The following is a 25447-nucleotide window of genomic DNA, read 5'->3' on the forward strand; positions in this document are numbered from 1 at the left end:
ACAGGTCCGGAAAACCCCCAGAAACTCGAGTCTTACCCTAGAGATAGTTTGTGGAGAATTATCTGTTTAAACTGGGGTCGGAAAGGACTCGTCTAGCTCTGACTACCTTCGATCCAGAAGTTATGACCCTTTACAGTTGAGGAGCAATCCACTGAGTAGCCCTCACAGCGGCATAACCCCTACAACCACTCCTGTTAACGGTAGCTCCTCTCCTAAAATAACGGCACTTGTTAACGGCTAGATTAAGTTTAGTGACTTAGATTTAAGTCCCAGGGTCATTATTTTAACACTCACCAAAGGAAAACACAAAGCCACCCTGTCTCTAGAATCATGTATGTAAACTTTACCATATTTAGGAGAACCAGCAATAATTAAGACTGACACATTTAAACTCACTGTTCACAATCCTTAATGGAATTTTAGAATATAGTTTTATTAAGCAAGCTTTAGCAGGGGCATTTAACAGGCAGGTTAATTTCCCAAAAGTTATAGAATAGCTAATCATATAACAAATAAAAATCATTCACAATCTATCCTTGCTCTTATCCCTAACCTGTGTCACTAAGTTCACTGAGCGAGGCTTTGGGGGAGGCAGGTCAACTCATACCCGATGGTTCTTGTTCTCGGCAGCTGTAATCTTTAGATGTCCTTGGTCAGAGTCTCTGTCCAGCCGGAGCAAAGTCCTCTTTACTGAAGAGAAGCGGAGAGAAGACTCACGCTGTCCTTTGAACGTGCAGACTCTTTGTCTCTGTAGGACCTCCGTCTCTTTTCCAAGTTGGCTGCTACTAAGTTGAGAGTGTTGGGTAGAGGCAGAGGAGTCGGTCGGATCTGGGACCGGAGTTGGTGGCCGGTGGAACTTGTCCCTTCTCGACGGCGTGAAGTCTTTGAGCTTTTTTTCCTCGGTCCCGGGTGTGGTCCTCCGCTGGTCTTTAGCCTGCTTCTCTTCTTGGCTCCTCTTCTGCGCCGGGGACGAAGAACACTCTTTTTCCCCCGAACATCAGTATTTATGCACTGTGTTTTCATGGAACCCGCCCATCGCATTATGTCATTACCTGATGTCATGCAAGGCAGGGCTGCCTGCGGAAAGTACCGGGCTCTTCCTCAAGCCTTTAATGACTCATTCCTGCCTCCTTGCTTCATCGGGGCATTTCCCTTATTTTCCGTTGACCATCTGTTTCTAATTCTGCCCCACCCTTGCTTCTCGCTCAGTGAGGAGTGTTTTTCTTTTCAGTCTTCCATAATGTAATAAAATCAACTGATTAAGAGTACAGAGCATACATTATTATAACATTCACTTGATTGAAAGTACAGAATATATGTTTTGATCATACATTACAGACATTTCTTTATTGGCATGTGTATTATCACTTTATAATCACTTATCACTTATAATCATCATCAAATCATCATACAGGGTATATTGTTATCTTCAGGCTTTTATTCCGTTTTCTGCGTGCACCTGGACAGATCTCACATACTCATACCAGATTTCACGACAAAGGTCATAATTGGAAATCAAAGGAGAACGCGCTAATTTTCATTTAGAACAAGCACATGCTAAGCAGCAGGCACGACGGAGAAATGTTTTCAAACTCATATGATGGAGCTTTTAAGTTGAAGGCTATCGATCTGGCACTACAGGAGAGAAACAGCTGCTGCATGAAAGCTCGACGAAACCACGGTTCGGCTTTGGAGACGAAGAACTACGTCCTTAATAAATCCAGCAGATTTATTAGGACGCAACCCTCTGCTACCTTCTGCTGGGTCCTTATGGAAAACCGAGAGTAGCAGAGATACCAGCGGCTTATATGCCGGTGTGGCTTGTATGTTTCCAGTTTTCTTTTTTTTTATCAATTAATTTTTTTATTTGAAGGTGCCGTTTATAGTATGGTGTGCTCTATAGTCCGGAAAATATGGTAATTGGTCTTAAAAGATTTTTTGGAAATGAATTAATTATCTGCAAATAATGCCATCTTCGAGTGGCATGTAGGCAATCAGCAGCCTGTGGCACTGCTGAGGTGTTATTGAGGCCCAGGATGCTTCGATGGTGGCCTTAAGCTCATCCAGAGTGTTGGGTCTCCTGTCGAGATCAGTCACCTTAGATGCATCCCTTCTCTGCAGATGGAAATTAGGACTAAGGATGATATCCCAGTCCAAAGAGCCTACGCATCCATTCCAAAGCCACTCTACAAAGAAGTGAAGGAGTACATCCAGGAACTTCTGGTTAAAGGTTGGATTGTGAAATCTCAGTCACCATACGCAGCCCCTGTCATATGTGTCAGGAAGAAAGATGGGTCCTTACGACTTTGTGTCGACTACCGGCTCCTCAACAACAAAACTGTACCTGACCGCCACCCCCTCCCTAGAATCCAAGATCTCACTGACTCCCTGGGAGGATATGCTTGGTTCTCGATTCTGGACCAAGGGAAAGCGTACCATCAAGGCTTTATTGCCGAAGGGTCAAGGTACCGGACTGCGTTCACAACCCCATGGGGCCTGAATGAGTGGGTCCGAATACCGTTTGGGTTGTCGAACGCACCGGCAGCTTTTCAAAGGAGCATGGAGGGGATGCTTGACGGGCTGAGAGATGAGTGCTGCATCCCGTACCTCGATGATGTGTTGTGCTTCTCCAGATCATTCGAAGAGCATGTGCAGGTGTTACGCAAAGTCCTCCAAGCCTTGCAGCATGGTGTAAAGTTGAAGCCAGAGAAATGCGAGCTCTTTCGCAAGGAGGTCAGGTACGTTGGCTGGTTGGTGTCGGCAGATGGAGTAAGGATGGACCCCAAAGATTTTGAAGCAGTACAAACACTGAAACACAAGACACCACAAACAGTTGGGGACATCAGGCAAATGCTCGGGTTCCTGAGCTATTACAGAACATATGTGCAGGATTTTTCACGTATAGCCAAGCCCCTGTATGACCTGCTCCAGTCAAAGGCCGACACCTCTCAGCTTAAATTGCCACGGGGAAAAACAAAAGGCCACCAGCAGTCCTCTCGAACCCCAATAGAGTGGACCAAAGAATATCAACAGGTCCTTGAGCAGGTTATTGACCGATTGACCAAACCCCCAGTGCTGGCATACCCCGATTTCGACCGCCCTTTAACACTTCACACTGATGCCTCCCAAAAGGGCCTGGGTGCAGTTCTCTATCAAGTTCAGGATGGAAAAATGAGGGTGATTGGATATGGGTCACGCACACTGACGCCAGCGGAACAGAATTATCACCTACACAGTGGCAAACTCGAATTCCTGGCATTGAAGTGGGCGATATGTGATAAGTTCCGTGATTATCTGTTCTATGCCACACATTTTACAGTCTTCACGGACAACAACCCACTCACATACATCCTGAGCACTGCCAAGCTTAATGCAGTGGGTCACCGGTGGGTGGGGCAGTTGGCTGACTTCCACTTCGACATCAAATATCGACCAGGTAAAACTGCCATTGTTGCCGACACCTTGTCGCGATGGCCCCTGGATATAGACACTTTTATGGCTGAATGCTCTGAAGAACTATCAGAGGACACAGTCTGTGCTGCATGGGAAGGAAGTCTGAGAGCTCAACAGAGATATGTGGCCTGGGTGGCAGCCCTCAACTTGTCAGATCCTAGCCAACCCCAGTTCGAGGGTCTGCAGACAGTCAGTCACGATGAGCTGGTGAGGGAACAAAGGAAAGACCCCTCCATTGGGAAAGTTGTGGAGTTGAAACAACAAGACAAACCACTAACAGAGGAAGAAAGAAATAAAGTTGATGGACACCCGAGGAGGCTGCTGCGAGAGTGGGGCAAATTTTACCTGGAGGATGATCTGCTCTACAGAAAGACTGCGAGTGGACAGCAACTGGTTCTGCCCGCCACGTATAAACAAATAGTTCTGACTCACCTCCACAACAACCTGAGTCATGTCGGCGTTGAAAAAGTGCTGAGCTTGGCAAGGGAGCGATTCCACTGGCCTTTCATGAAAAGCGATATAGAGGACTACATCACCAGGAAATACTCTTGCATCAAACAGAAGAAACCAGTTACAAATGAAAGAGCCCCAATGGGAAGTATTACATCGACTTCACACCTTGAGCTGCTTTGCATCGATTTCCTTCACTTGGAGGCCAGCAGGGGTGGGTACGAGTACATCCTGGTTGTTATTAACCACTTTACCAGGTTTGCCCAAGCCTATCCCACCAAGAACAAGGCAGGTAAGACGGCAGCCGACCGATTTTTCAATGATTTCATCCCAAGATTTGGGTACCCGGCCAAACTCCATCATGACCAGGGTCGGGAGTTCGAAAATGACCTCTTTAAAAATCTCAGACGATTAGCTGGTGTGGCCCATTCAAGAACCTCCCCATATCATAGCCAAAAAGAGTTCAAACGACCTTCAGCCCAGACATGCTGTACTGCACTCAAACACAGATGACTCTGACGAAGAGGAGGATGGGGAAAAACCTCGTTACTGGCTTTGAATACCTGTGGAGAGACCCAGACCAAACTTTCACTCACCTCATCAAAATACTACCAATGCTTTCCAAAAGATAGCTGAAAAGAATGAAACCAGTTTGATGGAAGCAATCCCAACCGAACCTGGACAGGAAGGAGAGTGTGTCAGAAGTGGAAGGCGGGGGTCAAGCAGTGGAGATGGACAATATGTTGAGGAGCTTCAGTCCACATTCCTGGAGGATATACATTCTGCCCCTCAAGAGGACAATACTCCAGCACCTGACGCGGAACACCCAGTCCCCCTGAGACGGTCTACAAGAGAAAGACAGCCAAGACATATGTTCACTTGCCCGACTCTGGGTCAACCAGTGTACCAGCCGCACCCCATTGTGAATGCAGTTGGAACCCAACCAATGCAGTGTATGTACCAGTGTTTCTCCTCCCCTTACTTCCATCCTATCCAACCACCACCCATTAGCCCTTACCCTTACCTACCTGTTATGTATCCAACACACTGTAGATAGAACATCTGGGAAAGATTGTTACATACCTGAAGCACACATACGTCATACACTGCATACTCACCTGGAGCGACCTGCAACACACAACACTACATATGTTTTTTTGCAATGTTTCGAAAAAAATTATGTTCAGTCAAGTTATTTTGGGGACTAAGTGTCAGGGGCCACCTTTGTTTGTTGGGGAGTGTGTGATACACCATAAAGTGAGAGATTTGAATTAGCACTCCAGACCAAATTACCCTGTTAAATAGAAAAAAAAAGTAACCAAGGTTCGGGCAACGTCTCACCAGGAGACCGGAAGTGAGGAGCCCCGCCCCCTGCTCTTCAGACCGAGTTTGGGGAAGAAGACGGCGGTTATCCTTTTTTTTCTATCTCTGATGCTGTTCGTCTTTACAGGTTAGTAATGAGAAACTGGCGAGGGCTGCCCCCCCCGGTAAAAATGTGGAGTAACAATGTATATTTGGATAGGATTTGTAATTTGATAGATGTGCTGAAACATTGAAAAAAATAAAGATTAAAAAAAAGGATTTGTTAGCTACATTTTGGCTACAACGGTCAACTAACGGCCGTTCTGAAGATTGCTACATGTATCTTTTAGCTCCGTTCCATTCCCCGAACAAACATAGGTACCTTGACATACATTGTGTTGTTTTATCTGTTAAAAGTGAATTATTATTATTATTATTGTAGACGTTACTTTTTCTCCCTTTCTATGTAATCAATTAAACTGTAGTTATTCAGTCGGTCAGTAGTTAGTCAAAACACATTAGAGCTTAATGTTTCGTTCATTATAACATCTCCATCTTGCATTATTTAACATAATTAATCCTCTTATTTGAGAAATGTTTTTTTTAAATGTACATCTCTGCGCTGTGGATTAATTGGTGGGAGTTGATACTTTTTACTCAGGTGAAGGCTGTGTGGTTGTTTTGATAGCAGCAGAGGGACACAGGAATGTGATTGTTCTAGGAAGTGTTAATAATTTCATGATTTCAATAATTTGTAATAAAGAGACCGAGTTTGGGGAAGAAGACGACGGTTGTCCTTTTTTTTCTATCTCTGACGCTGTTCGTCTTTACAGGCTTTCCTTCAGGATCAAAGGGGAAACAGAAATTCACCGCAGGAAGAAAAGAAAAAAAAAATTAAAAAAATAAAAGATAATTTGTTACAACTGTCCATCATATGCTGAGACGTGTAACACTTATATCAAAGATCCACGCCCTCTAAACAAGCTGCAGGTGTGCGCCCGGGTTGAACTTCGTCGCTTCCCAGGGGTAGAACGTGGGTGACATCTAGTGGATGTCACGAGGAGTAACGGTTCCGGTGATAAGTGAAAATAAAACTAAAACTAAAGAAATCAAACTAAGGAATTAAAGAAAAGGGGAGAAAAAACAGACCCTGACACTTTTATTCGGAAAACTGAACTTACGGTAACCACCACCTCACCAGAGATCAACTCCAAATTCAAACAGATGTGATGAAGAAGGATGCTTAAAAAATTAATTCCAAGACCTTACACCAATTCATTTGAATTTAAATAGGTCTCATCATGTAACGGTAGAACAATAATAATCAAGAATAATGCATCTAGATTCCGCCGTGTCCCTCAAGATCGTCACAGGTGCTCTTTCTGTTCAAAAGCAGAGTTAATTTTACTCTAATAGAGTCACTTTCTGTTTATGTAACTCTGGGGTGTATATTATTAGTAGTTAAAATCCAGTGTTAAAATCCAGTGCTTCCATCTAGAGGTGTTAAAATAGAATCAATAATTCTTGACTTCTTAACTCTTAACTCCTACAGCAGCAACAACACTGAAGGAGTTAGTTCACTGACTTGGTCCCAGAATCACAGATTCCCACCGAAGCGAAGCGACAGAAACCAAGTCATTTCAAAACAATTTACTTTCCACATATCTGAGTTATTTACTGCCCTTGGTAAGTCATTTTTTTCTGAGATGGTTTATAACTATTATTTTGAGTTGAGCTCAACCTGTATGATAGACGTCACATTCGCCACACGGGTGTTAGCATTTTTAGCTTAGCATGCCGAATGTTAGCAGAATATAAGTGTTGAAAAAAATCAAGCCGGTGAACATTCAATCAAATTATTGGCTAACCTAAACAGATCCGTAATAATCTGGAGTATGTTTTTTCATGATGTTGAACATTTACATGCATATTGGTCATATTTATCAACCTTTCTGATCGATTTTTTTCCTTTGAAAAAATGTAAAAGGCTTTTTCACTTTGAGAGCATTATTCCCGCTGTTGTGTCTTCTTATATACGTTTTGCAGTATGTTTTAATCCTTTTATTGCCTTTTTGTATATATTAGTACCAGTTTGGTTGAGGATGAATCGCCAGTCGTCAGCCTAACCTCCCCCTTCCGTTCCCTCCATGGATTCTTCGAAGATTCAAGCTCCAAAATGATTATAAGTGTTTATATCTCTGAAACTCTACATTTATGTAATGGAGGCTTGTTGTTAGAGTTGTAGTAAAAATGTAAAAAAACACTTCGTTCCATTCCTCATTGTCATGTTTTTTGTTTGTTATGATCCAGAGACCGACACTGGCTGTCCTACTCAGAGACTGAAGACTGTCTGATGCAGTAGAGCATGTTGGTGTCCCCATAACAGCCCAACAACCTGAAGACAGTCTGTTAGTGAGTGGACATCTTTGGTGGAGTGCAGAGAGGCTCTGGGTCTTAACAGAAACATAAACTGGATAAGAAATGATGGATTTGATTATCAGGTTGGTTTGTTATGTAATCTACATATCTGGCAATCTACCTGTTAAAAGAAAATGCACTATCATATTACATGAACTGCATGCTTTACTTTCTCCACCTTGTACTTTGAACAATTTCATGCATATTGTATTGAAAAAAAATGTATTAAGCATACTGCAGTTTGTATTGCACAGCTGATATGTCAGACCTTTTATGTGAATATGTGAATGAAAGCAACATGTGAAACATGCACATTATTCCACGTTGTAATATGTTTTGTAATTATGGTGCACGTTTTGAAATAAATGCATTTGAGAAAATCATTGCCTCTTTATTAAATATTTATTTTCCAAAGAATTTTTAAAAGTTCAGAACAATAAAATACCATTTAATATTAATTACAAATAACTCTTAAGAAGTTAAAGAAGTACTCTGTGAGAGTTAATATTAAGATCTAACACTGAATTAGTGTTAGTGAGTGTTAAATTATTAACTCCAGCAGATTTGATATTTGACACTTTGGTACTAACTCTCGAAAAAGAGTTAAATTAACTCTTTAACTTTCAAATCTGACAGAGTTAATCTAGGTCTTCTGGATTTGCTGTGTACGCTGTGGCACATGCGGCTGCTTTTCAAATATGTTTTTGAGTCAAAACATACTCATCTGCCAATACAGCCACCTTGGAAATTTCAAAAACCTTCTGTTCATTTATATATGTTGCGATCTGTTTTGTTAAACAGTTTTTAAATTCTTCCATCAGAATTAGATCACGTAACTAAATCTTTTTACGCCCTGTGCCAAACACCAACGATCAAATAAGACCTCCTTATCATGAGCAAATACTACATAACTCTGACCTTCAGCTTTAATAAGACAGCGAAACTTTTGCCTATATGCTTCCGGCACAAGCTCATATGCTTTGAGAACAGCTGATTTCACTGTGTCATAATTCAAACTGACATCATACGGAAGAGAAGCATAGGTCTCTTGAGCTTTTCCCGTTAATATGTACTGCAGTAATAATGACCAAAATTGTTTTGGCCATTGTAATGATGTAGCCACTCTCTCAAATAGGACAAAATATGTGTCCACATCATTTTCGGAAAAGGGTGGTATCAAACGAATGCACTTGCTCATATTAACCCTTGTATGTAGAAATGGGGTCCAACCGACCCCACACATGTAAAACTTATATCATTTGCCATAGTCCTCTATGTTTGCCTCAGTCCTCGCACTCACAAGGGTTAAAGGTAGAGGAACCCCATGGAACATCCAAGCCTCTCAACTCAAGCTCTTTCAAACAAGCTTCTTTGTTTGCTTCACTTTCCAATTTACGCAGTTCAAACTCATGATCCAATTCCCGTTCTCTGAGAGCCAAACGGCGGAGTTCAAGCTGTAATTCCAACTCAAGAAGATCAGGAAAAGCCTTTTCAGCCCCAGCGCCCTGACACTGTTGAGGGCTAGTCTGGGCATCAAGGCTAAGCTGAGGAGCTGGGTCAAAGTTAGTTTGAATATCAGCATTAGAGTTAACTTGAGGATCAGCATCAGAAGTAGTGTGAAGAAGAACGCCAGCGTCAATCAAAGCAGAGACAATTTCAGATTTTATCTCCGCCTTTTTTAACCGCTTAGACAAAGAGATCGAAAACTCAGCAGCAATTAACAAAAGCTGTTCCTTCGTACAGCAATCAGTTTGCTCTATAGTAGGACTGTCCAAAAACATTTCCACTCTAAACTCCTCGGTTTAGGAAATTGCAACAAGACTAATAAAAGAAAACAACGAGAACAGAAAACGCTCCTAGATCCCAACTCACAAAACACCAGTACATATAGGAAAATCCGCCGTAATATTTAAGTGGTGACGTCCCAAAAAACACCTCAGCAAAATACAAACACGTTTTCAAACCACCACAAAGATTCCGCTCAAAAGTCTAACAGCATTAACTACTCCTCCAAATATGACGAGCCCCCAATATGTTACGGTCCACACAGGACACGCAACATAAGGAGTGCAGACAAAGTTACATTTAACAAAGAGGTTTTATTCAACCCAAGGCTGGACTTAGAATTACTCGGGAAATCGTGGCAAAATAAACAAAAGTGTGGTAGCATTCACGAACCAGCCAGCAGTTGGCCGTCGGATTTGGGCCGCTCCCCTCACCCTGCCTCACCAGATCACTCACCCTACAACCAAAAGCCGGAAAAACTTGGCATAGCCGACGATCCCCAGACCCAACAACACAATGAGGTGGTTAACAAACAGAAAGTGGCATCAATAGAACAGGAGTGGGAGCGAGGCTCGGAGACACGCGACCAACCAGGTTGTTCCTCTTGTTCCTTTTAAACCGTTTCCAGCCAACCAACTGCAAGGAGAAATAAACAACAACCAATTAAACAGGGGTTCGTTCACAAAAATGACAAAGACCTGTCACATCTAGTTTCTAGTATATATGTACTCATAATAAGTAATATTTTCTTAGTATCAAACTTTTATATCTTACTGAAATAAGTACAAAAACACTTAAAATAAGAAAATATTCTAACATAAAAACCTCATGGTGAGAAAAAAACTCTTGTCAGAAAGAAAACAAGCATAAATCTCCTTAATTTAAGATATTTAAACTTTCTAAGATTTCAGTTTTTTGCAGTGATGGACCTCTCCTTGGGCTGCCACCTTATCGTGGTGGAGGGGTTTGAGTGTCCCAATGATCCTAGGAGCTATGCTGTCTGGGGCTTTATGCCCCTGGTAGGGTCACCCAAGGCAGACAGGTCCTAGGTGAGGAACCAGACAAAGCGCAGCCCGAAGACCCCTATGATGAATACAAACTTTGGACTTCGTTTTCCCTCGCCCGGACACGGGTCACCGGGGCCCCACTCTGGAGCCAGGCCTGGAGGTGGGGCACGATGGCGAGCGCCTGGTGGCCGGGCTTTTACCCACGGAGCCCGGCCGGGCTCAGCCCGAAGAGGAGACGTGGGTCCCCCTTCCGATGGGCTCACCACCTGTCCGAGGGGCCAAAGGGGTCGGGTGCATTGTGCTATGGGCGGCAGCCAAGGGAGGGGACCCTGGCGGTCTGATCCTCGGCTGCAGAAGCTGGCTCTTGGGACGTGGAACGTCACCTCTCTGGTGGGGAAGGAGCCGGAGCTAGTGTGCGAGGCTGAGAGGTTCCGGCTAGAAATAGTCGGCCTCACCTCGACACATGGCTCTGGTTTTGGAACCAGTCTCCTTGAGAGGGGCTGGACGTACTTCCACTCTGGAGTTGCCCACGGTGAGAGGCGCCGGGCTGGAGTGGGCATACTTGTTGCCCCCCATTTGGGCGCCTGTACGTTGGGGTTCACCCCGGTGAACGAGAGGGTAGCCTCCCTCCGCCTACGGGTGGGGGGACGGGTTCTGACTGTTGTTTGTGCTTACGGGCCAAACGGCAGTTCAGATTACCCACCCTTCTTGGAGTCCTTAGAGGGGGTACTGGAGAGTGCCCCTCCTGGGGACTCCCTTGTTCTACTGGGAGACTTCAACGCTCACGTGGGCAATGACAGTGAGACCTGGAGAGAGGTGGTTTGGAGGAACGGCCCCCCCGATCTGAACCCAAGCGGTGTTCTGTTGTTGAACTTCTGTGCTCATCACGGATTGTCCATCACAAACACCATGTTCAGGCATAAGGGCGTCCATATGTGCACTTGGCACCAGGACGCCCTAGGCCGCAGTTCGATGATTGACTTTGTCATCGTCTCATCGGATTTGCGGCCGTATGTCTTGGACACTCGGGTGAAGAGAGGTGCGGAGCTGTCCACTGACCACTACCTGGTGACGAGTCGGCTCCAGTGGTGGGGGAGGAAGCCCGTCAGACCTGGCAGGCCCAAACGTGTAGTGAGGGTCTGCTGGGAACGTCTGGCGGAGTCCCCTGTGAGACAGAGCTTCAACTCTCATCTCCAGCAGAACTTCGAACACGTTCCGGGAGAGGTGGGGGACATTGAGTCTGAGTGGACCATGTTCCGTACCTCCATTGCCGAGGCGGCCTATCGGAGCTGCGGCCGCAAGGTTGTTGGTGCCTGTCGAGGCAGCAACCCTCGAACCCGTTGGTGGACACCTTCGGTGAGGGATGCTGTCAAGCTGAAGAAGGAGTCCTACCGGGTCTTTTTGGCCTGTGGGACTCCAGAAGCAGCTGATGGGTACCGGTGGGCGAAACGGCATGCGGCTCGGGTTGTCGCTGAGGCAAAAACTCGGGCGTGGGTGGAGTTTGGAGAGGCCATGGAGACAGACTTCCGTACGGCTTCGAGGCGATTCTGGTCCACCATCCGGCGTCTCAGGAGGGGGAAGCAGTGCAGCACCAACACTGTTTATAGTGGGGATCGTGCGCTGCTGACCTCAACTCGGGACGTTGTGGGCCGGTGGGTGGAATACTTCGAAGACCTCCTCAATCCCACCAACATGCCTTCTGTTGAGGAAGCTGAGCATGGGGACTCTGGGTTGGGCTCTCCAATCTCTGAGGACGAGGTCGCCGAGGTGGTCAAAAAGCTCCTCGGTGGCAGGGCCCCGGGGGTGGATGAGATCCGCCCGGAGTTCCTTAAGGCTCTGGATGTTGCGGGGTTGTGTTGGCTTACGCGACTCTGCAATATCGCATGGACATCGGGGGCAGTTCCCCTGGACTGGCAGACTGGGGTGGTGGTCCCCCTGTTTAAAAAGGGGGACCGGAGGGTGTGCTCCAATTACAGGGGGATCACACTCTTAAGCCTCCCTGGTAAGGTCTATTCAGGGGTCCTGGAGAGGAGGGTCTGTCGGATAGTTGAACCTCAGATTCAGGAAGAGCAGTGTGGTTTTCGTCCTGGTCGTGGAACACTGGACCAGCTCTACACCCTCAGCAGGGTCCTGGAGGGTGCATGGGAGTTCGCCCAACCAGTCTACATGTGTTTTGTGGACTTGGAGAAGGCGTTCGACCGTCTCCCTCGGGGGGCTCTTTGGGGGGTACTCCGGGAGTATGGGGTACCGGGCCCTTTGATACGGGCTCTCAGGTCCCTGTATGACCGGTGTCAGCGTCTGGTCCGCATTGCCGGCAGTAAGTCGGGCTCGTTTCCGGTGGGAGTTGGACTCCGCCAAGGCTGCCCTTTTGTCACCGATTCTGTTAATTACTTTTATGGACAGAATTTCTAGGCGCAGCCGAGGTGTTGAGGGGATCCGTTTTGGTGGCCTTAGGATCGCATCTCTGCTTTTTGCGGATGATGTGGTCATGTTGGCTTCATCGGAACGTGATCTGCAGCTCTCACTGGAGCGGTTCGCAGCCGAGTGTGAAGCGGCCGGGATGAGGCTCAGTGCCTCCAAATCCGAGGCCACGGTCTTGAGCCGGAAAAGGGTAGAGTGCCTTCTCCGGGACAGGGGGGTCGTCCTGCCTCAAGTGGAGTTTAAGTATCTGGGGATCTTGTTCACGAATGAGGGAAGAAGGGAGCGGGAGATCGACAGGCAGATTGGGGCAGCGTCTACTGTGAAGCGGGCGCTGTACCGGTCCGTCGTGGTGAAGAGAGAGCTGAGCCAAAAAGCGAAGCTCTCGATTTACCGGTCGATCTACGTTCCCACCCTCATCTATGGTCATGAGCTTTGGGTCATGACCGAAAGAACGAGATCACGGGTACAAGCGGCCGAAATGGGTTTCCTCCGCAGGGTGGCTGGGCTCTCCCTTAGAGAGAGGGTGAGAAGCTCGGTCATCCGGGAGGGACTCAGAGTAGAGCCGCTGCTCCTCCACGTTGAGAGGAGCCAGTTGAGGTGGCTCGGGCATCTGGTAAGGATGCCTCCTGGACGCCTCCCTGGTGAGGTGTTCCGGGCACGTCCCACCGGGAGGAGGCCTCGGGGAAGACCCAGGACACGCTGGAGGGATTAAGTCTCTCGGCTGGCCTGGGAACGCCTTGGGATTCCCCCGGAGGAGCTGGAAGAAGTGGCTGGGGAGAGGGAAGTCTGGGCCTCCCTTCTGAAGCTGCTGCCCCCGCGACCCGACCCTGGATAAGCGGAAAAAAATGGATGGATGGATGGATGGATGGATGGATGGATGGATGGATGGATGGATGGCAGTGATGGGCACTAGCTGTTTATGCTAACAAATGGGTGGTCTTTCCAATCTGGTGCCATGATAAAGGGCAGGATCCGGCGCAGTTTAGTTTCTGACATACTGACCTTCCTGCAGGCATTACTGGATCAGTGACAGTCTCTATCTATCTTGAAAATATATGAGGATAATATTTCCTATTGGCATGTTTGATTGAATGGTTGCTTGGTGGGCAAAATAAGGACATTGTGCTGTTCTTAAGAGGTACTTGGCATACCCACTCGGTGGTGTGGAATCTTTCTCTGGTGCTTTAGGCTCTTCGGCCCCCCATGTTCGAGGTCTTTGCATCTGCAGACCTCAAATGGCTCTCACTGAAGATGATGTTCCTTTTGCCAATGATTTCTGCAAAGCATGTGGGGAAATTGCAGGCTCTTTTGATACCTGAGCCCTGCTGCCAGTGGATCCCTGAGGGTTCAGGTGTCACACTGTGGCCTGATGTGTCATTTATTCCTTAAGTGTCACTGGTGGCAAGCTGTACCCAGATGCTCCATCTTGCCCGGTTTGACACCGGGGGCCCCTCTGGACATCTATGCCCTGTTCATGCTCTTAAGGAACATATATCAATTCCACTGTGTTTCCAAAAGATGATTGGCCTTTTTGTTTGCTATGCAGGCTCACGGAAAGTTCAGGCCCTTTCTGAGCCTTAACTTGCACACTGGGTTATGGATTTGATCGCAAAGGCTCATGCCTTGCAGGATTGTCCACTGCCAGCAGGTGTGAGGTGCTATTCTACAAGGGGCATGTCCTTTGCATCTCACGAGAAGGTTGAGCGATTGAGCGCTGGATGTCATGTGACTATATAGATTCGCATTGGTCACCGGCAGGTCAGGTGACTTTGTTGTGATTAATACTCGACCTGCTCATGGGCAAGAACGATTATTCAGGCTCAAAGCACTGCCTCAGGTGGGCATCTGGGATTCATGGAACCATAGTTACAGTGGTAACTTTTGTTTTGCTCTGGGACTCTGAAAATTCCTCCTCATTGTCAGTTTTCTCCCACCATTGAAGGAATTGGAACTTTTTGCATTTGAACATGTTCCTGATTTTAACCACTTTGACAATCAACCCTACTTCCATCTGAAGAAAAAAGTAATCTCCAAGTAATCTTCTGTCACCACCATAATGTTTGCTATATCACATTGTTTCATGTTAATGTGTATTTAAAGGACTAACTCTGAAGTTAAAAGAAAAAGTCTGGTTAATCAGAAATCTCACAAAACCCTGCAGTTCCTCTGTGTCCTTCATGTTGAAGACCTCTGTTCTGTTCTATAAGGTTCTGCTCTAGTTCCAGAGTGAAAAGTTCTGTCCAGACATGTTGCTAATGCAAGGGCAGCAGAATGTTTTTGTATCCTTTCTGAGTGTGACAAAGCAGACAGAAAGGTGTGTAGTTACAGGACAGACATGATCTCACACCAATGATTGATATTGTTATGATATTGATTCAGGCCCGGGTTGTCTCTCCCTTCTTGGGTCCTCCCTCTGACTACGCTGTGGTGAAAATGATCCCTGACGAGAGGCTGCCTCCACGGAACCTCCATCGTGTGCATGTGGACAAGACACAGGCCACACTGAAATGGCAGCCACCCTACGACTCGCCAGACGCCCCCCTGGTATGAGGCTGTCACCCTGCTCTTAGACGTTGCCATGTTGGTGCTTTTAAAGGGGCAGTGTCATATAATATCTCACATTATAATGTTATCCCCTCATCAAAAACATAACCTGGAGTATTGCTTTGATTCTTTCATGCATGTTTGAAAAAAATTATTTTATTGCCATGGCAACCACTCAGCTGTGAGAAACGCTGTGCATGCCAGCCTCACCCTCTAAGTTTCTGAGCTTCCGCCTGACAGAGCATCCCTCCCATCTAACTCCCCCACTCCTTCAGACTAGCCAGCAGCAATAAGCAAACACCTTGTGAAACTGAGAATTTGCAGAGCTCATTGTATGAGCTACTTCTCAGTGAATCACTGGTAAAAATGTTGTTAATAGGGTTAATAGAGGAGGCATGTTGCGATGACTTCCTCAAGGCGGAGTTTCAGAAAGAGCAGGAATTTTTAAAGAAACAGAGGCCCAATTTCAAGACACTAAATTCCAAAATAAATGTTTTAAGTCATATTTTATATATATATTGCATTTGTATTACAATTCAAGTTAACATATTTACTTGATTGTGCTATAAAATAGCACTGTATGCCTGAAAATTTTGCAATGCTGCCCCTTTAACTTTACTTTGGGAATTTATGTGAAAGAATACCCAGTTCAGTTTGAATGCTTGTGATCCAGCCGGTGTGCTTACCTACTCTGTTTGCGTGTCCATCTCCCAAGACATATGTGATCCACGTGAAAGATGTGATCCGGAAAGGGGAGAGGGACTACAAGCTGACCACCCAGAACAACACGGTGGAGTACCTGCTGAGAGGCCTGGAGTCGGGAGGAAGGTACAGCGTCTCCGTCCGCCTTCGCAATATGACCAAGGAGGCCAGCTTCACCCTCAACACAGGTCTGTCAAAGCCACTCCATCCATAACACTTTTAAAAAATGGATTGAAAAGGGCTTGGTAAATTACAATGATTTATATCATAAAGGCTGTTTGAGGACCTTTCAAGACATTAATTATGCAAAAATATGGTCTCAACAGACATTTTTTTCGTTATCTACTAATCTGGCTTTATTTAGAAAAAATAGACATTGATTAGACTGATTAGACATTTTGAGTAACTGTTGGAAATGTATATTACCACTAACATATATATTGGAAGATTGTTACACACTTTTTCAAAACACCAGCTCAAAGGGGCAGAAATGCAGCTAGAACATGCTGGAGGTTATGTGAGTCGAAACAAGCTGGGCATTTTCATATTTTATGGAGCTGTCTTAAGCTACTTTCTTACTGGGGGATAATTAAGCAAAGTGTGGAGACTGTTATTTAGGCCAATTTCGCTCTAAACTTTGAGACTATGTTCTTGGGCAAGCGAACAAACTGTGTAAAGGAATTCTATAAAACATACATGTTCAATATAATGCTAATTGCCGGTACAAAAGCACTCACTCGGAAATGGATGACCGAGAAAATGCCCACACTAGAAGCCTGGATAAACATCATCCAGGACATTTGCAAGATGGAGGAACTGACATTTGCATTGAAACTGGAGCAAGACAGATTTGAAAAATGTTGGACCCCATGAACTTTCATGAACACCAGATCTGAACCTAATGAAAGTGAGGTGACACCCATTGTTTCTTAGCTCCTCTGTTCGGTTTAGACCATTTGCTTTACGGTCAGAAAAGTTGTTTCAATGTGATATTTGGTTTGTTCGTTCTTTTTCCTCCCCATTCTTCTGAGAGGGAGGAGGAAAGAAGGGAAAAATCAAAAAAAGAAAAGTGGAACACTAGATACCGTCCATCCATCCATCCATTTTCTTGCACCCTTGTCCCTTAATGGGGTCGGGAGGGGTGCTGGTGCCTATCTCCAGCTAACGTTTCGGGCGAGAGGCGGGGTCACCCTGGACAGGTCGCCAGTCTGTCGTAACACTAGATACCGGAGATGGTATAATCACATGAAGGGGTATGCTGTATATATCAATATAACAAACTGAATAAATGATTGTACAAGACTATACTACCTTTTGTGAACAGACGAGATGCACATTTTTCATTTTGTTCCTTAATAAAAAAAAAATGAATGAAATAAAAAAGTTTCCACCAGAATAAACCAGAAGCTTGTTAAATGCTGAAAAATCTGCATAATTCAGAACAAACTGTCTAGTGGGGCATTTCAGTACATATTCATGTGGATGTTTTTAGATGTTTGAGCTTATATGCATCCCTTAGACAAGGGTTGTCAAACTCCAGTCCTCCTGTAGTTTTTAGATGTGCCACAGGTACAAAACACTCGAATGAAATAGCTTAATTACCTCCTCCTTATGTAGACACTGTAAGTTCTTCAGAGCCTTGCTTATGACCTAATTATTCCATTCAGGTGTGGTGCAGCAGAGGCACATCTAAAAGTTGCAGGGTAGTGGCCCTAAAGGACTGGAGTTTGACCCATGTGCCTTAGACCCTGTGTAAATCAGAAAATTCTAAAATTAATGTAGAATTGTCCAGCTAATTTATAACTTTAAAAATCATTATAGTTTTATTGGATAAAAGCAAAAAAGGCCTGCAATATTACTATCAATATCAGCCCAAATAGTTTTATGTTGCTGCACCTCTAATTTTGATATCTCTGCAGTAAAATCTTTTAAAATATTTTACATATTATTGCTACACCATATTATAATCAAAGTTGCAATCTTTTGGTAAATACTATAAAATTGTGGTCACTTCAATTTATAGCCATCATAACGGTGGGATTCTAATTTAGATCCAGCGTTAGCTTGGAGTTAATGTCATTCAAGTCTATGAAATCAGAAAATTTCATAGATTAGGAGTAGGAGTCTGATTTTAACTGTAGTTTTGCTCAAAGAGCAGCAAAATGATTTGATTTATTATTTCCCTCCTTTTCAGTTCCTTTGCCCGCTCCAGAAGCCTTGAAATTTCTGACAGAAAATGACCACGTGTTCCTCTTCTGGAAGAGCCTTGCAGTCCGAGAGAAGGACTTCAAGGAGAGCAGGGTGAGAAATTAGTGACTGCTGCATTCCTTTACAAAGACTACCGCCACCTCACCACTTCCAAGACCAGGATATGCTCAGGCTTATTTGCTTGATCCAACCCTAACATTATATTGTTGTCTACTAAGATAGGAATACAGCTAACATTTAAAGTTGTTTGAACCCCACAAACAAACTCTACATGTCAAATAAATGCTCTAACATCTCAACATGTTAGAGCATTTAACAAAGAATACAGTCAGCCAAGAGCCAATAAAATTTTTAAGAAAAAAGACAGAAGTTCAACCACTTGAAGCTTGTAAGTCAGTGTGATTTATTTACTGATAGATTCTACTGCTGTTTTTCATAGGGGTATGAGGTCCATGTGTTTGACAGTGTGACCAACCAGACAACTTATCTGGGAAACACCACAGAGACTTACTTCCGCATCAGCAGTCTGCTGGTGGGACACAACTACACATTCTCGGTGCAGGCCAGGTGCCTGTTGGGTGGCCAGCTGTGTGGGGAACCTGCACTCCTACTCTACAACCAACAGATAGGTACTGGTGATCCTCCAAAACTTCCAGGGAGGGATTATCGCACAGATTGATGAAGCTGGGTTTAATGAGGAGCGCAAACCACATGATAAATACTCAGTTTGTATGCTACAGTTGCTAATGTCAAACATCCCATGCATTAGAAAAAAAAATCTTAATTTCTTTTTTTGACGTTTTTCCCACCTGTTCAGGGAGCAGAGAAGCATCCCGCAGTGAGAACCATTCCAGAGATATGGCATCAGTGGTGGTTCCCGTCCTCTTTCTGCTGGTGGTGGTCGTGGGCAGCGGCCTAGTAGCGCTCTACATACGACACCGCCGGCTGCAGAACAACTTCACTACGTTCGCCAACTCCCACTACAACTCCCGCCTGGGTTCTGCCATCTTTTCCTCTGGGGATGAATTAGGTAACTGTAAAGGCTTTTACACATAGCAAGTTAAATCAAGTTTGGTACATTTTGGGGGAATTTTATGTAATCAATCAACATAGTAGCACCAAATGTAGAGTGGAAGAAATATGTGGTTTCAAAAGGGCAGAATTACGGAAAATCAACTTTTTCGAGCATTCTATCATGTTATAATGTTATTCCCTCATCAAAAACATACCTTACTTTGATGCTTTCATGCATGTTTGAGAAATCCTTTTAATATCTATGGTAACCCTGGCAGGGTTTCCCCCAGAAAACTTGCTATAAGCCTGGTGGTTGGGGCGCCGAGGTGGTCCACCGGCATTCCTTCGGCAGTCCACCGTGATTTTGTATTAAAAGATGTTAAGTAGACAGGAAATGTAAAAATATTAAATATTAAATGCAATTTAAACCCACAACTAGTCTTAAAAACAACTAATTGAAATTAAAATGAATATAAATTATTTGCACATCTGTTAAATCCAAATTAAGTCAGCGGTTCCATAAGGCTCCAAGGCTTCAGGGGCTATAAAATAAATATGTAACTTTTTTTTTTCAGATTATCAATGCTGATAAATTTGATTTAATGGTTTCAACATACATAAATTAAAATATTTTAAATTGTTTAACATTTAAATGTAATATTTAAAAGAGCTAGCAAGTTTACTTTGTAAAAGTTCAAAGAACAACATTTATAGTTAGATTGTTTTGTTACCATAGCAACAATCTGATGCTGTGAGTTTAATCTTTGAGTTTGAGCTCTGTTTGTTTACATATACAAATTAGTAAATTGCAATTACAACTGATTGTTTTTAGGTTAACCAGTTAAACTACTCCCCCTCTCCCAGATTAAATCTAACACAGAAGCTGTTAGAGGTGCTGATGTTTTTAGCAGCAAAAGGGGCTCCTAAGTCAGATTGTGCTCAAGGCCTCATGCAGCCTTGGACCGGCCCTACATGATGAGGTAAATCCACTGCACTGCGCAGAGATGCGCAACAAACGGGAGATTTAATTCAATGCTGCTGATGTGGCTTTAGTAGCTCTTCCATTTCGTGTCTGTCGAGGTTTTAACAAGGGGACACAGAAACAATTTTGGTTGCTTGTGTTTACAGGACGAGTTTCTCAGATCTCCGCGCAGCCGTGCACATTTACTCTGGCTTACTAAGTGGACAAAGCATTTGGTATGGTATGATGCATCATGTAACCGGAAAAATAATACTAGTAATAATAATAAAATAATATAAAATCAGCGTGATGATTGACTCCGAGGAGAGCGTGAAAGCTCCTCACCGGGCTGAACCTGCATAAAGATTAACGTTGGATCGTTAATCACTAATGCTCTGGCCAACCTGGAACACAGACATAAACTTTATCAGTGCAAGACAGAGCGGGGCGCTGGACAGCGTGTTGAGATGGAAAAGCCGCACAAAATTCTTGGTCCACTATAAATCATTCTCACCGCTCGTTCAACGCACCTCTGAAAGCGCTACTAATTATTCCTGCGGGTCATGTAGAACTGTAACCAGAACTATCGCGGTGGGGTTTAAACTCCTACCTTGATCAAAAACTCTGGAAAGAATCATAATTCTTCACAGGGGGTTGATGTAAATATCCATATAGGCCAGCCTGCGTCCAGTTTGAGTGAAAGGAACAAACTGTAGAGGAACAATATCACAGATGTGTGGTCAGGGATGAAGATTACAGGCTTCAAGCAAAAGGAGGATCAGATCTATGGAAATCTGGACAGACCAAATGAGCTGATCACATTCTTCAACAGGTTCAGCTCAGGAATAAGCTCATCATCATAGTCTCCAGTCATGGATTCTTCTGCTTCCACAAGTTTTCTTCAACCAAATACAGTGATTCTGTTGCTCCTTTTGCTTCCACCTCCCACTTTTCTGTATTTTGAAGTCAGGTGAAGAGGCAGTTGGAGAGACTAAATCAGAATAAGGCTCCAGAGTCCTGATAGCCTATGCAGAACATTTCTGTGGGATTCTGCGACATCTCTTCAATATTAGCCTGATCCAGGATTCTTCCACTCTTGTGGAAGACACAGCAGTGGAAAACACTGTTGTCATGCCTGGTTCTAGTACAGAGGAAAACTTACCCATCAGTCATCAACGACTATAGACCTGTTGTCCCGACATCCCACGTCATAATGGTCCTGGACAGACTCCTATTGGCCCACCTGAATAAGGACATATCAAGACCCCCTGCAGTTTGCTTATCGCTGTGGAGTTGGAGTTGGTGATTCTGTCATACACCTGCTTTAACAAACCCACTGTCGGTGTCACTATAAAATAGGAGGTCATGGGTAGAGAAAGAGCAGACACTGAGAGGGAATAGCGTTGCTGTGCATGCTTTTATTCAACAGTGTAACCGAACAGCCTTACGTCTCAGTCCCTCATAAGAAGACCCAAAGAAACCCCCGAAGAAGAAATGAAACATCTCCTCCCAAAGGCACAGCGCCACTACTCATCCATGGAACATCCCCAGCAAATAACCAATCTCACATGAAACCATATTAATTGAAAAGGAAAAATAAATCATCTTACACTACCAATATCTATTTAGCAAGGTTTAGTAATAAAGAGTGTTATTAAACTAAAATATTTTAAAGTATAGGGACAAAAAAGCCCACAAAACAACGTACTTTGTCCTGATTTAATCGCCAAACAATGACTTGTTTAACGGCATTGCAGATGGCAAACTAAAGCCATTTATAAATATATTTATAAGCTGCCATGTAAACTAAAAACATGAAGTCATACAGCAGCCAGGTATAAAATAAATTAAATAAAACTTACCATAATCTGCTTTGAAATAAAACATATGATACAAAACAGGTAGGACATATTTATAACAAATCTGCTGAGTAAGCAGTATGTGACGTATCATCGATGTGCGCATGCGCATTACTGCAAGGTAGGACGGATTTACGGGTAGCATAGATAAACAGAACACCTGCATCTTTGTTCACCACTTGCTTGACGTTTCAGCACAATAACGTTTCAGCGCATGTAATCGATCATAACACGCTTTTTTGTTACTGGAAACCATATTCAAACATCAATCAAAGCTACATTTATAAACAATTGTATTTTTTAAGTATGTTTTTAATACATAGTTCACCATATTTAAATATGCTTAGTGGTTATAACAATAGAATAGGAATGGAATATTCTGATATTGATGTATGATGAGCATATTACAAAGCACACAGCCGTACATAATTTATTTAATAAATTATTTAGTAATATCAATACATAATTATATAACTATACAAACACAAATAAATAATGATTAATACTGAATAATATATAATATATATGTTTTTCAGCCGATGAGTTCTAGTTTCAGAGTGATTCAGCAGCTGAGATTGAGTCCAAAATCTGATGCGAGATTCATCCGTGCTGTGCAGTGAATCTGTCACTGCACAGCAGATATCTTTAAACAGATATCTGTTTAAAGATATCTCCCTATTCTTCCTTACATCGTGTCTTTATGAAACCTTCAAAACAAAAACAGAAGATTTGGGATGTATCTTACTTTTGATAGAGTGAAAGAATTACATATAAATAATTGTCTTTACCACCTGTGTAAACTTTGCTGGTGAATGTTATAACACATAATGTAAGTTTTATATGTTACATTGTTTCATTTCTATATGGACAGCCATTTCAGCCAAAATTAAATAAATAAATAAATGGGTGAAATAAATAAAAAATGAGTAAAATAAATCAAAAAAATGAAGAAAATGAGTGAAACAAATAAAAAATGTTACTTTTTCATTAACCCAATTTTTTATTTATTTTTTATATCAATTTCTCAATTTGCTTTTTTTCATTTATCTATTTTTGATTTACCCATTTTTCATTAATCTATTTTTCATTTAACCATTTTTTAATTTAGCTTTTTCATTAACCCAATTTTTCATTTATTTATTTTTCATATCAATTTCTCAATTTCTTTTAAATTTATCTATTTTTCATTTATCCATTTACCCATTTTTCATTAATCTATTTTTCATTTAACCACTTTTCAATTTCCCTTTTCATTAACCAAATTTTTTCATTTATTTATTTGTCAGATTATCAATTTCTCAATTTCTCTTTTTCATTTATCTATTTTTCATGTAACTATTTTTCATTTACCTATTTTTCATTTATCCATTTATTTACCCATCTTTCATTAATCTATTTTTTTATTTAACAATTTTTCAATTTCATTTTTCCATTAACCTGATTTTCTATTTTCCAGTTTCATTAATCAATTTCTCATACATCCCTTTTTTATTTACCTATTTTTCTTTTATCTATTTTTCATTTAACATTTGTTTGAAAAATTGTTAATTTTTCCCATTTTCCAATTTCCCTTATTCATTTAGTTTTTCCTTATTTATGACATTCTATTTCCCCGCAAAACTTAAAAAAAAATAAATGCAAATGAGGAGAGGCACGTCATCCGGCTACAACTTCCCCAATTCGTTGGTTAGCGTCACACCCATACTTTGCTTCAAGAAAGATGGCGACCTACTAACGGGTTATCAATAAGCTGAAGCTCATTAACTTCATTAGAAAATAGTGTTATTACTCCTGACTTTAGTTTTCGTGTGGCCTCTCAGACAGAACGTGTTTCAGCTGGAGGCTCTCATGGACTCAGAGCTTCACCGTCGGGAGTTTTTTTAGTTTGGGACGAAGCGGCCGCTGAAGGTGGCTTACGATTAAAGGTTCGGGACACCTTTAAACGTCAGTGAATAGGTAGGAGAGGTTTAGAGTCGATCGCCGTTATTTTACCTTTGTAAACAGACAACCTGAATACAGTGACCTTTAGTGAGGGTACAGAATGGATAAAAGCTGAACTCCTACTACAATCTTTGCCTCTCTTGGTGTGCCAAGTGTGGCCCACATGCATATGCATATAAAGTAAATATGACTTAATTTACGTGGTTCTTTGCGGATGTATAACTTGCCCACCTTAGTTTGCCTGTTTTTGGTCAACATGTGCCTCAACATTTGGTTACTGTTCCTTAAAGGTGGACAGAGGACCCACAATTTATCCTCCAGGAATAACAGTAGCACTTAAACATGTTTTTACTCTAAGTAAAAAGTAGCTGAATAAGAAATTACACAAGAGTAAAGAAGCATTTGGTAAAAAGTGTATACCAGTACTGAGTAACTGATCAAGGTATCAATTATTTCATATCTTAAAAAAATTACACAATTAGAAGGCCCAAAATATTAAGTTCAGTGGAAATTTTGGTATTTTAAAGACAAAATTAAAAATTTGTTTAAATAATAGTGATGCTTCATAATAAAACGACTTGAGTAAAAGTAAAAAGTTCAGTATAGTAAGAGTAGCAGTTATTTTACACAGCTTGGTTTATTGAATTGTGTTCATTTACGGACACCTTCAATTGGAAATCTGCAATCTGAAGTGTCAGTGAAATAGCTTAACCAGTCAGTCCTCAGGTCTGTCTGCCCTGCATGTTCCAGGTGTTTCCTTCTGTAACACCTGGCCTCAGTAAATGTCTGATGGATGAGCTAATGCTATCATTTGTATCAGGTGCTCTGGAACAAACACTTGAAAATGTAAAATGTTTATCACTCTGTTATACAGGTCATTTAGACAAATGTTTTCATCTCACTGTGTCATTTTCACTCTATAGCTGAAGTTCATCACATTTCTGGATGTTCTGTGTTTCATTTAAATTGAAGTTAGTAGGTTTTTAATCAGGGCCACAACACCCTGTGTGTGTTGGGTTTAAGAAAAGAGGCTGCTCATTTTGAGCACCAACATTCATTTTTCCTCTGATGTTTGGGTGAACTCTTCTGTGTGGAGGTCGACCATCTCTCTGCTTCTTCCTGAAGGAGACCCATCAGGAGGAGTTCTGGTGCTGCTCACAGTGCAGACGGTTCTCCTCACTGTTTGCCGTGTCAGCCGTGGTCCCTCTCAGCCAGAATCTCCACAGTCATTCTGTTCCTTCACCCTTGAATAAACATAACAGAATATGTTCTGGGTGTTATGATTAATTTGTTAATTGAAACAATGTTTAATATCAAGATTAATTTATTTCCTTAACAGTTCCTTCTCCTATTCCCTCAGAAGGGCAGAGTTTAGAGGTGAC

At 42.9% G+C, this 25447-nt stretch overlaps 1 protein-coding gene across 7 annotated transcripts in view; it reads left to right on the top strand.

Annotated features, from left to right (window-relative positions):
• Positions 1 to 25447, top strand: part of sorl1 (sortilin-related receptor, L(DLR class) A repeats containing) — a 310404-nt gene that overhangs the window by 272307 nt on the left and 12650 nt on the right. For 5 of the 7 annotated variants that reach the window (XM_081614352.1, XM_081614350.1, XM_081614351.1 and 2 more), the window contains 5 exons: positions 15216 to 15380; positions 16096 to 16270; positions 18277 to 18383; positions 18730 to 18919; positions 19108 to 19320. In XM_081614352.1, the coding sequence (XP_081470478.1) occupies positions 15216 to 15380; positions 16096 to 16270; positions 18277 to 18383; positions 18730 to 18919; positions 19108 to 19320 (850 nt within the window). Of the gene's footprint in view, positions 1 to 7290; positions 7902 to 15215; positions 15381 to 16095; positions 16271 to 18276; positions 18384 to 18729; positions 18920 to 19107; positions 19321 to 25447 lie in introns of those variants that run through there. The other 2 variants (XR_014090459.1, XM_081614354.1) reach the window with 2 other exon arrangements.

Source organism: Poecilia reticulata, chromosome 13 (assembly GCF_904066995.2).
Source record: "Poecilia reticulata chromosome 13, P_reticulata-male-v2, whole genome shotgun sequence".
Taxonomy (NCBI): domain Eukaryota; kingdom Metazoa; phylum Chordata; class Actinopteri; order Cyprinodontiformes; family Poeciliidae; genus Poecilia; species Poecilia reticulata.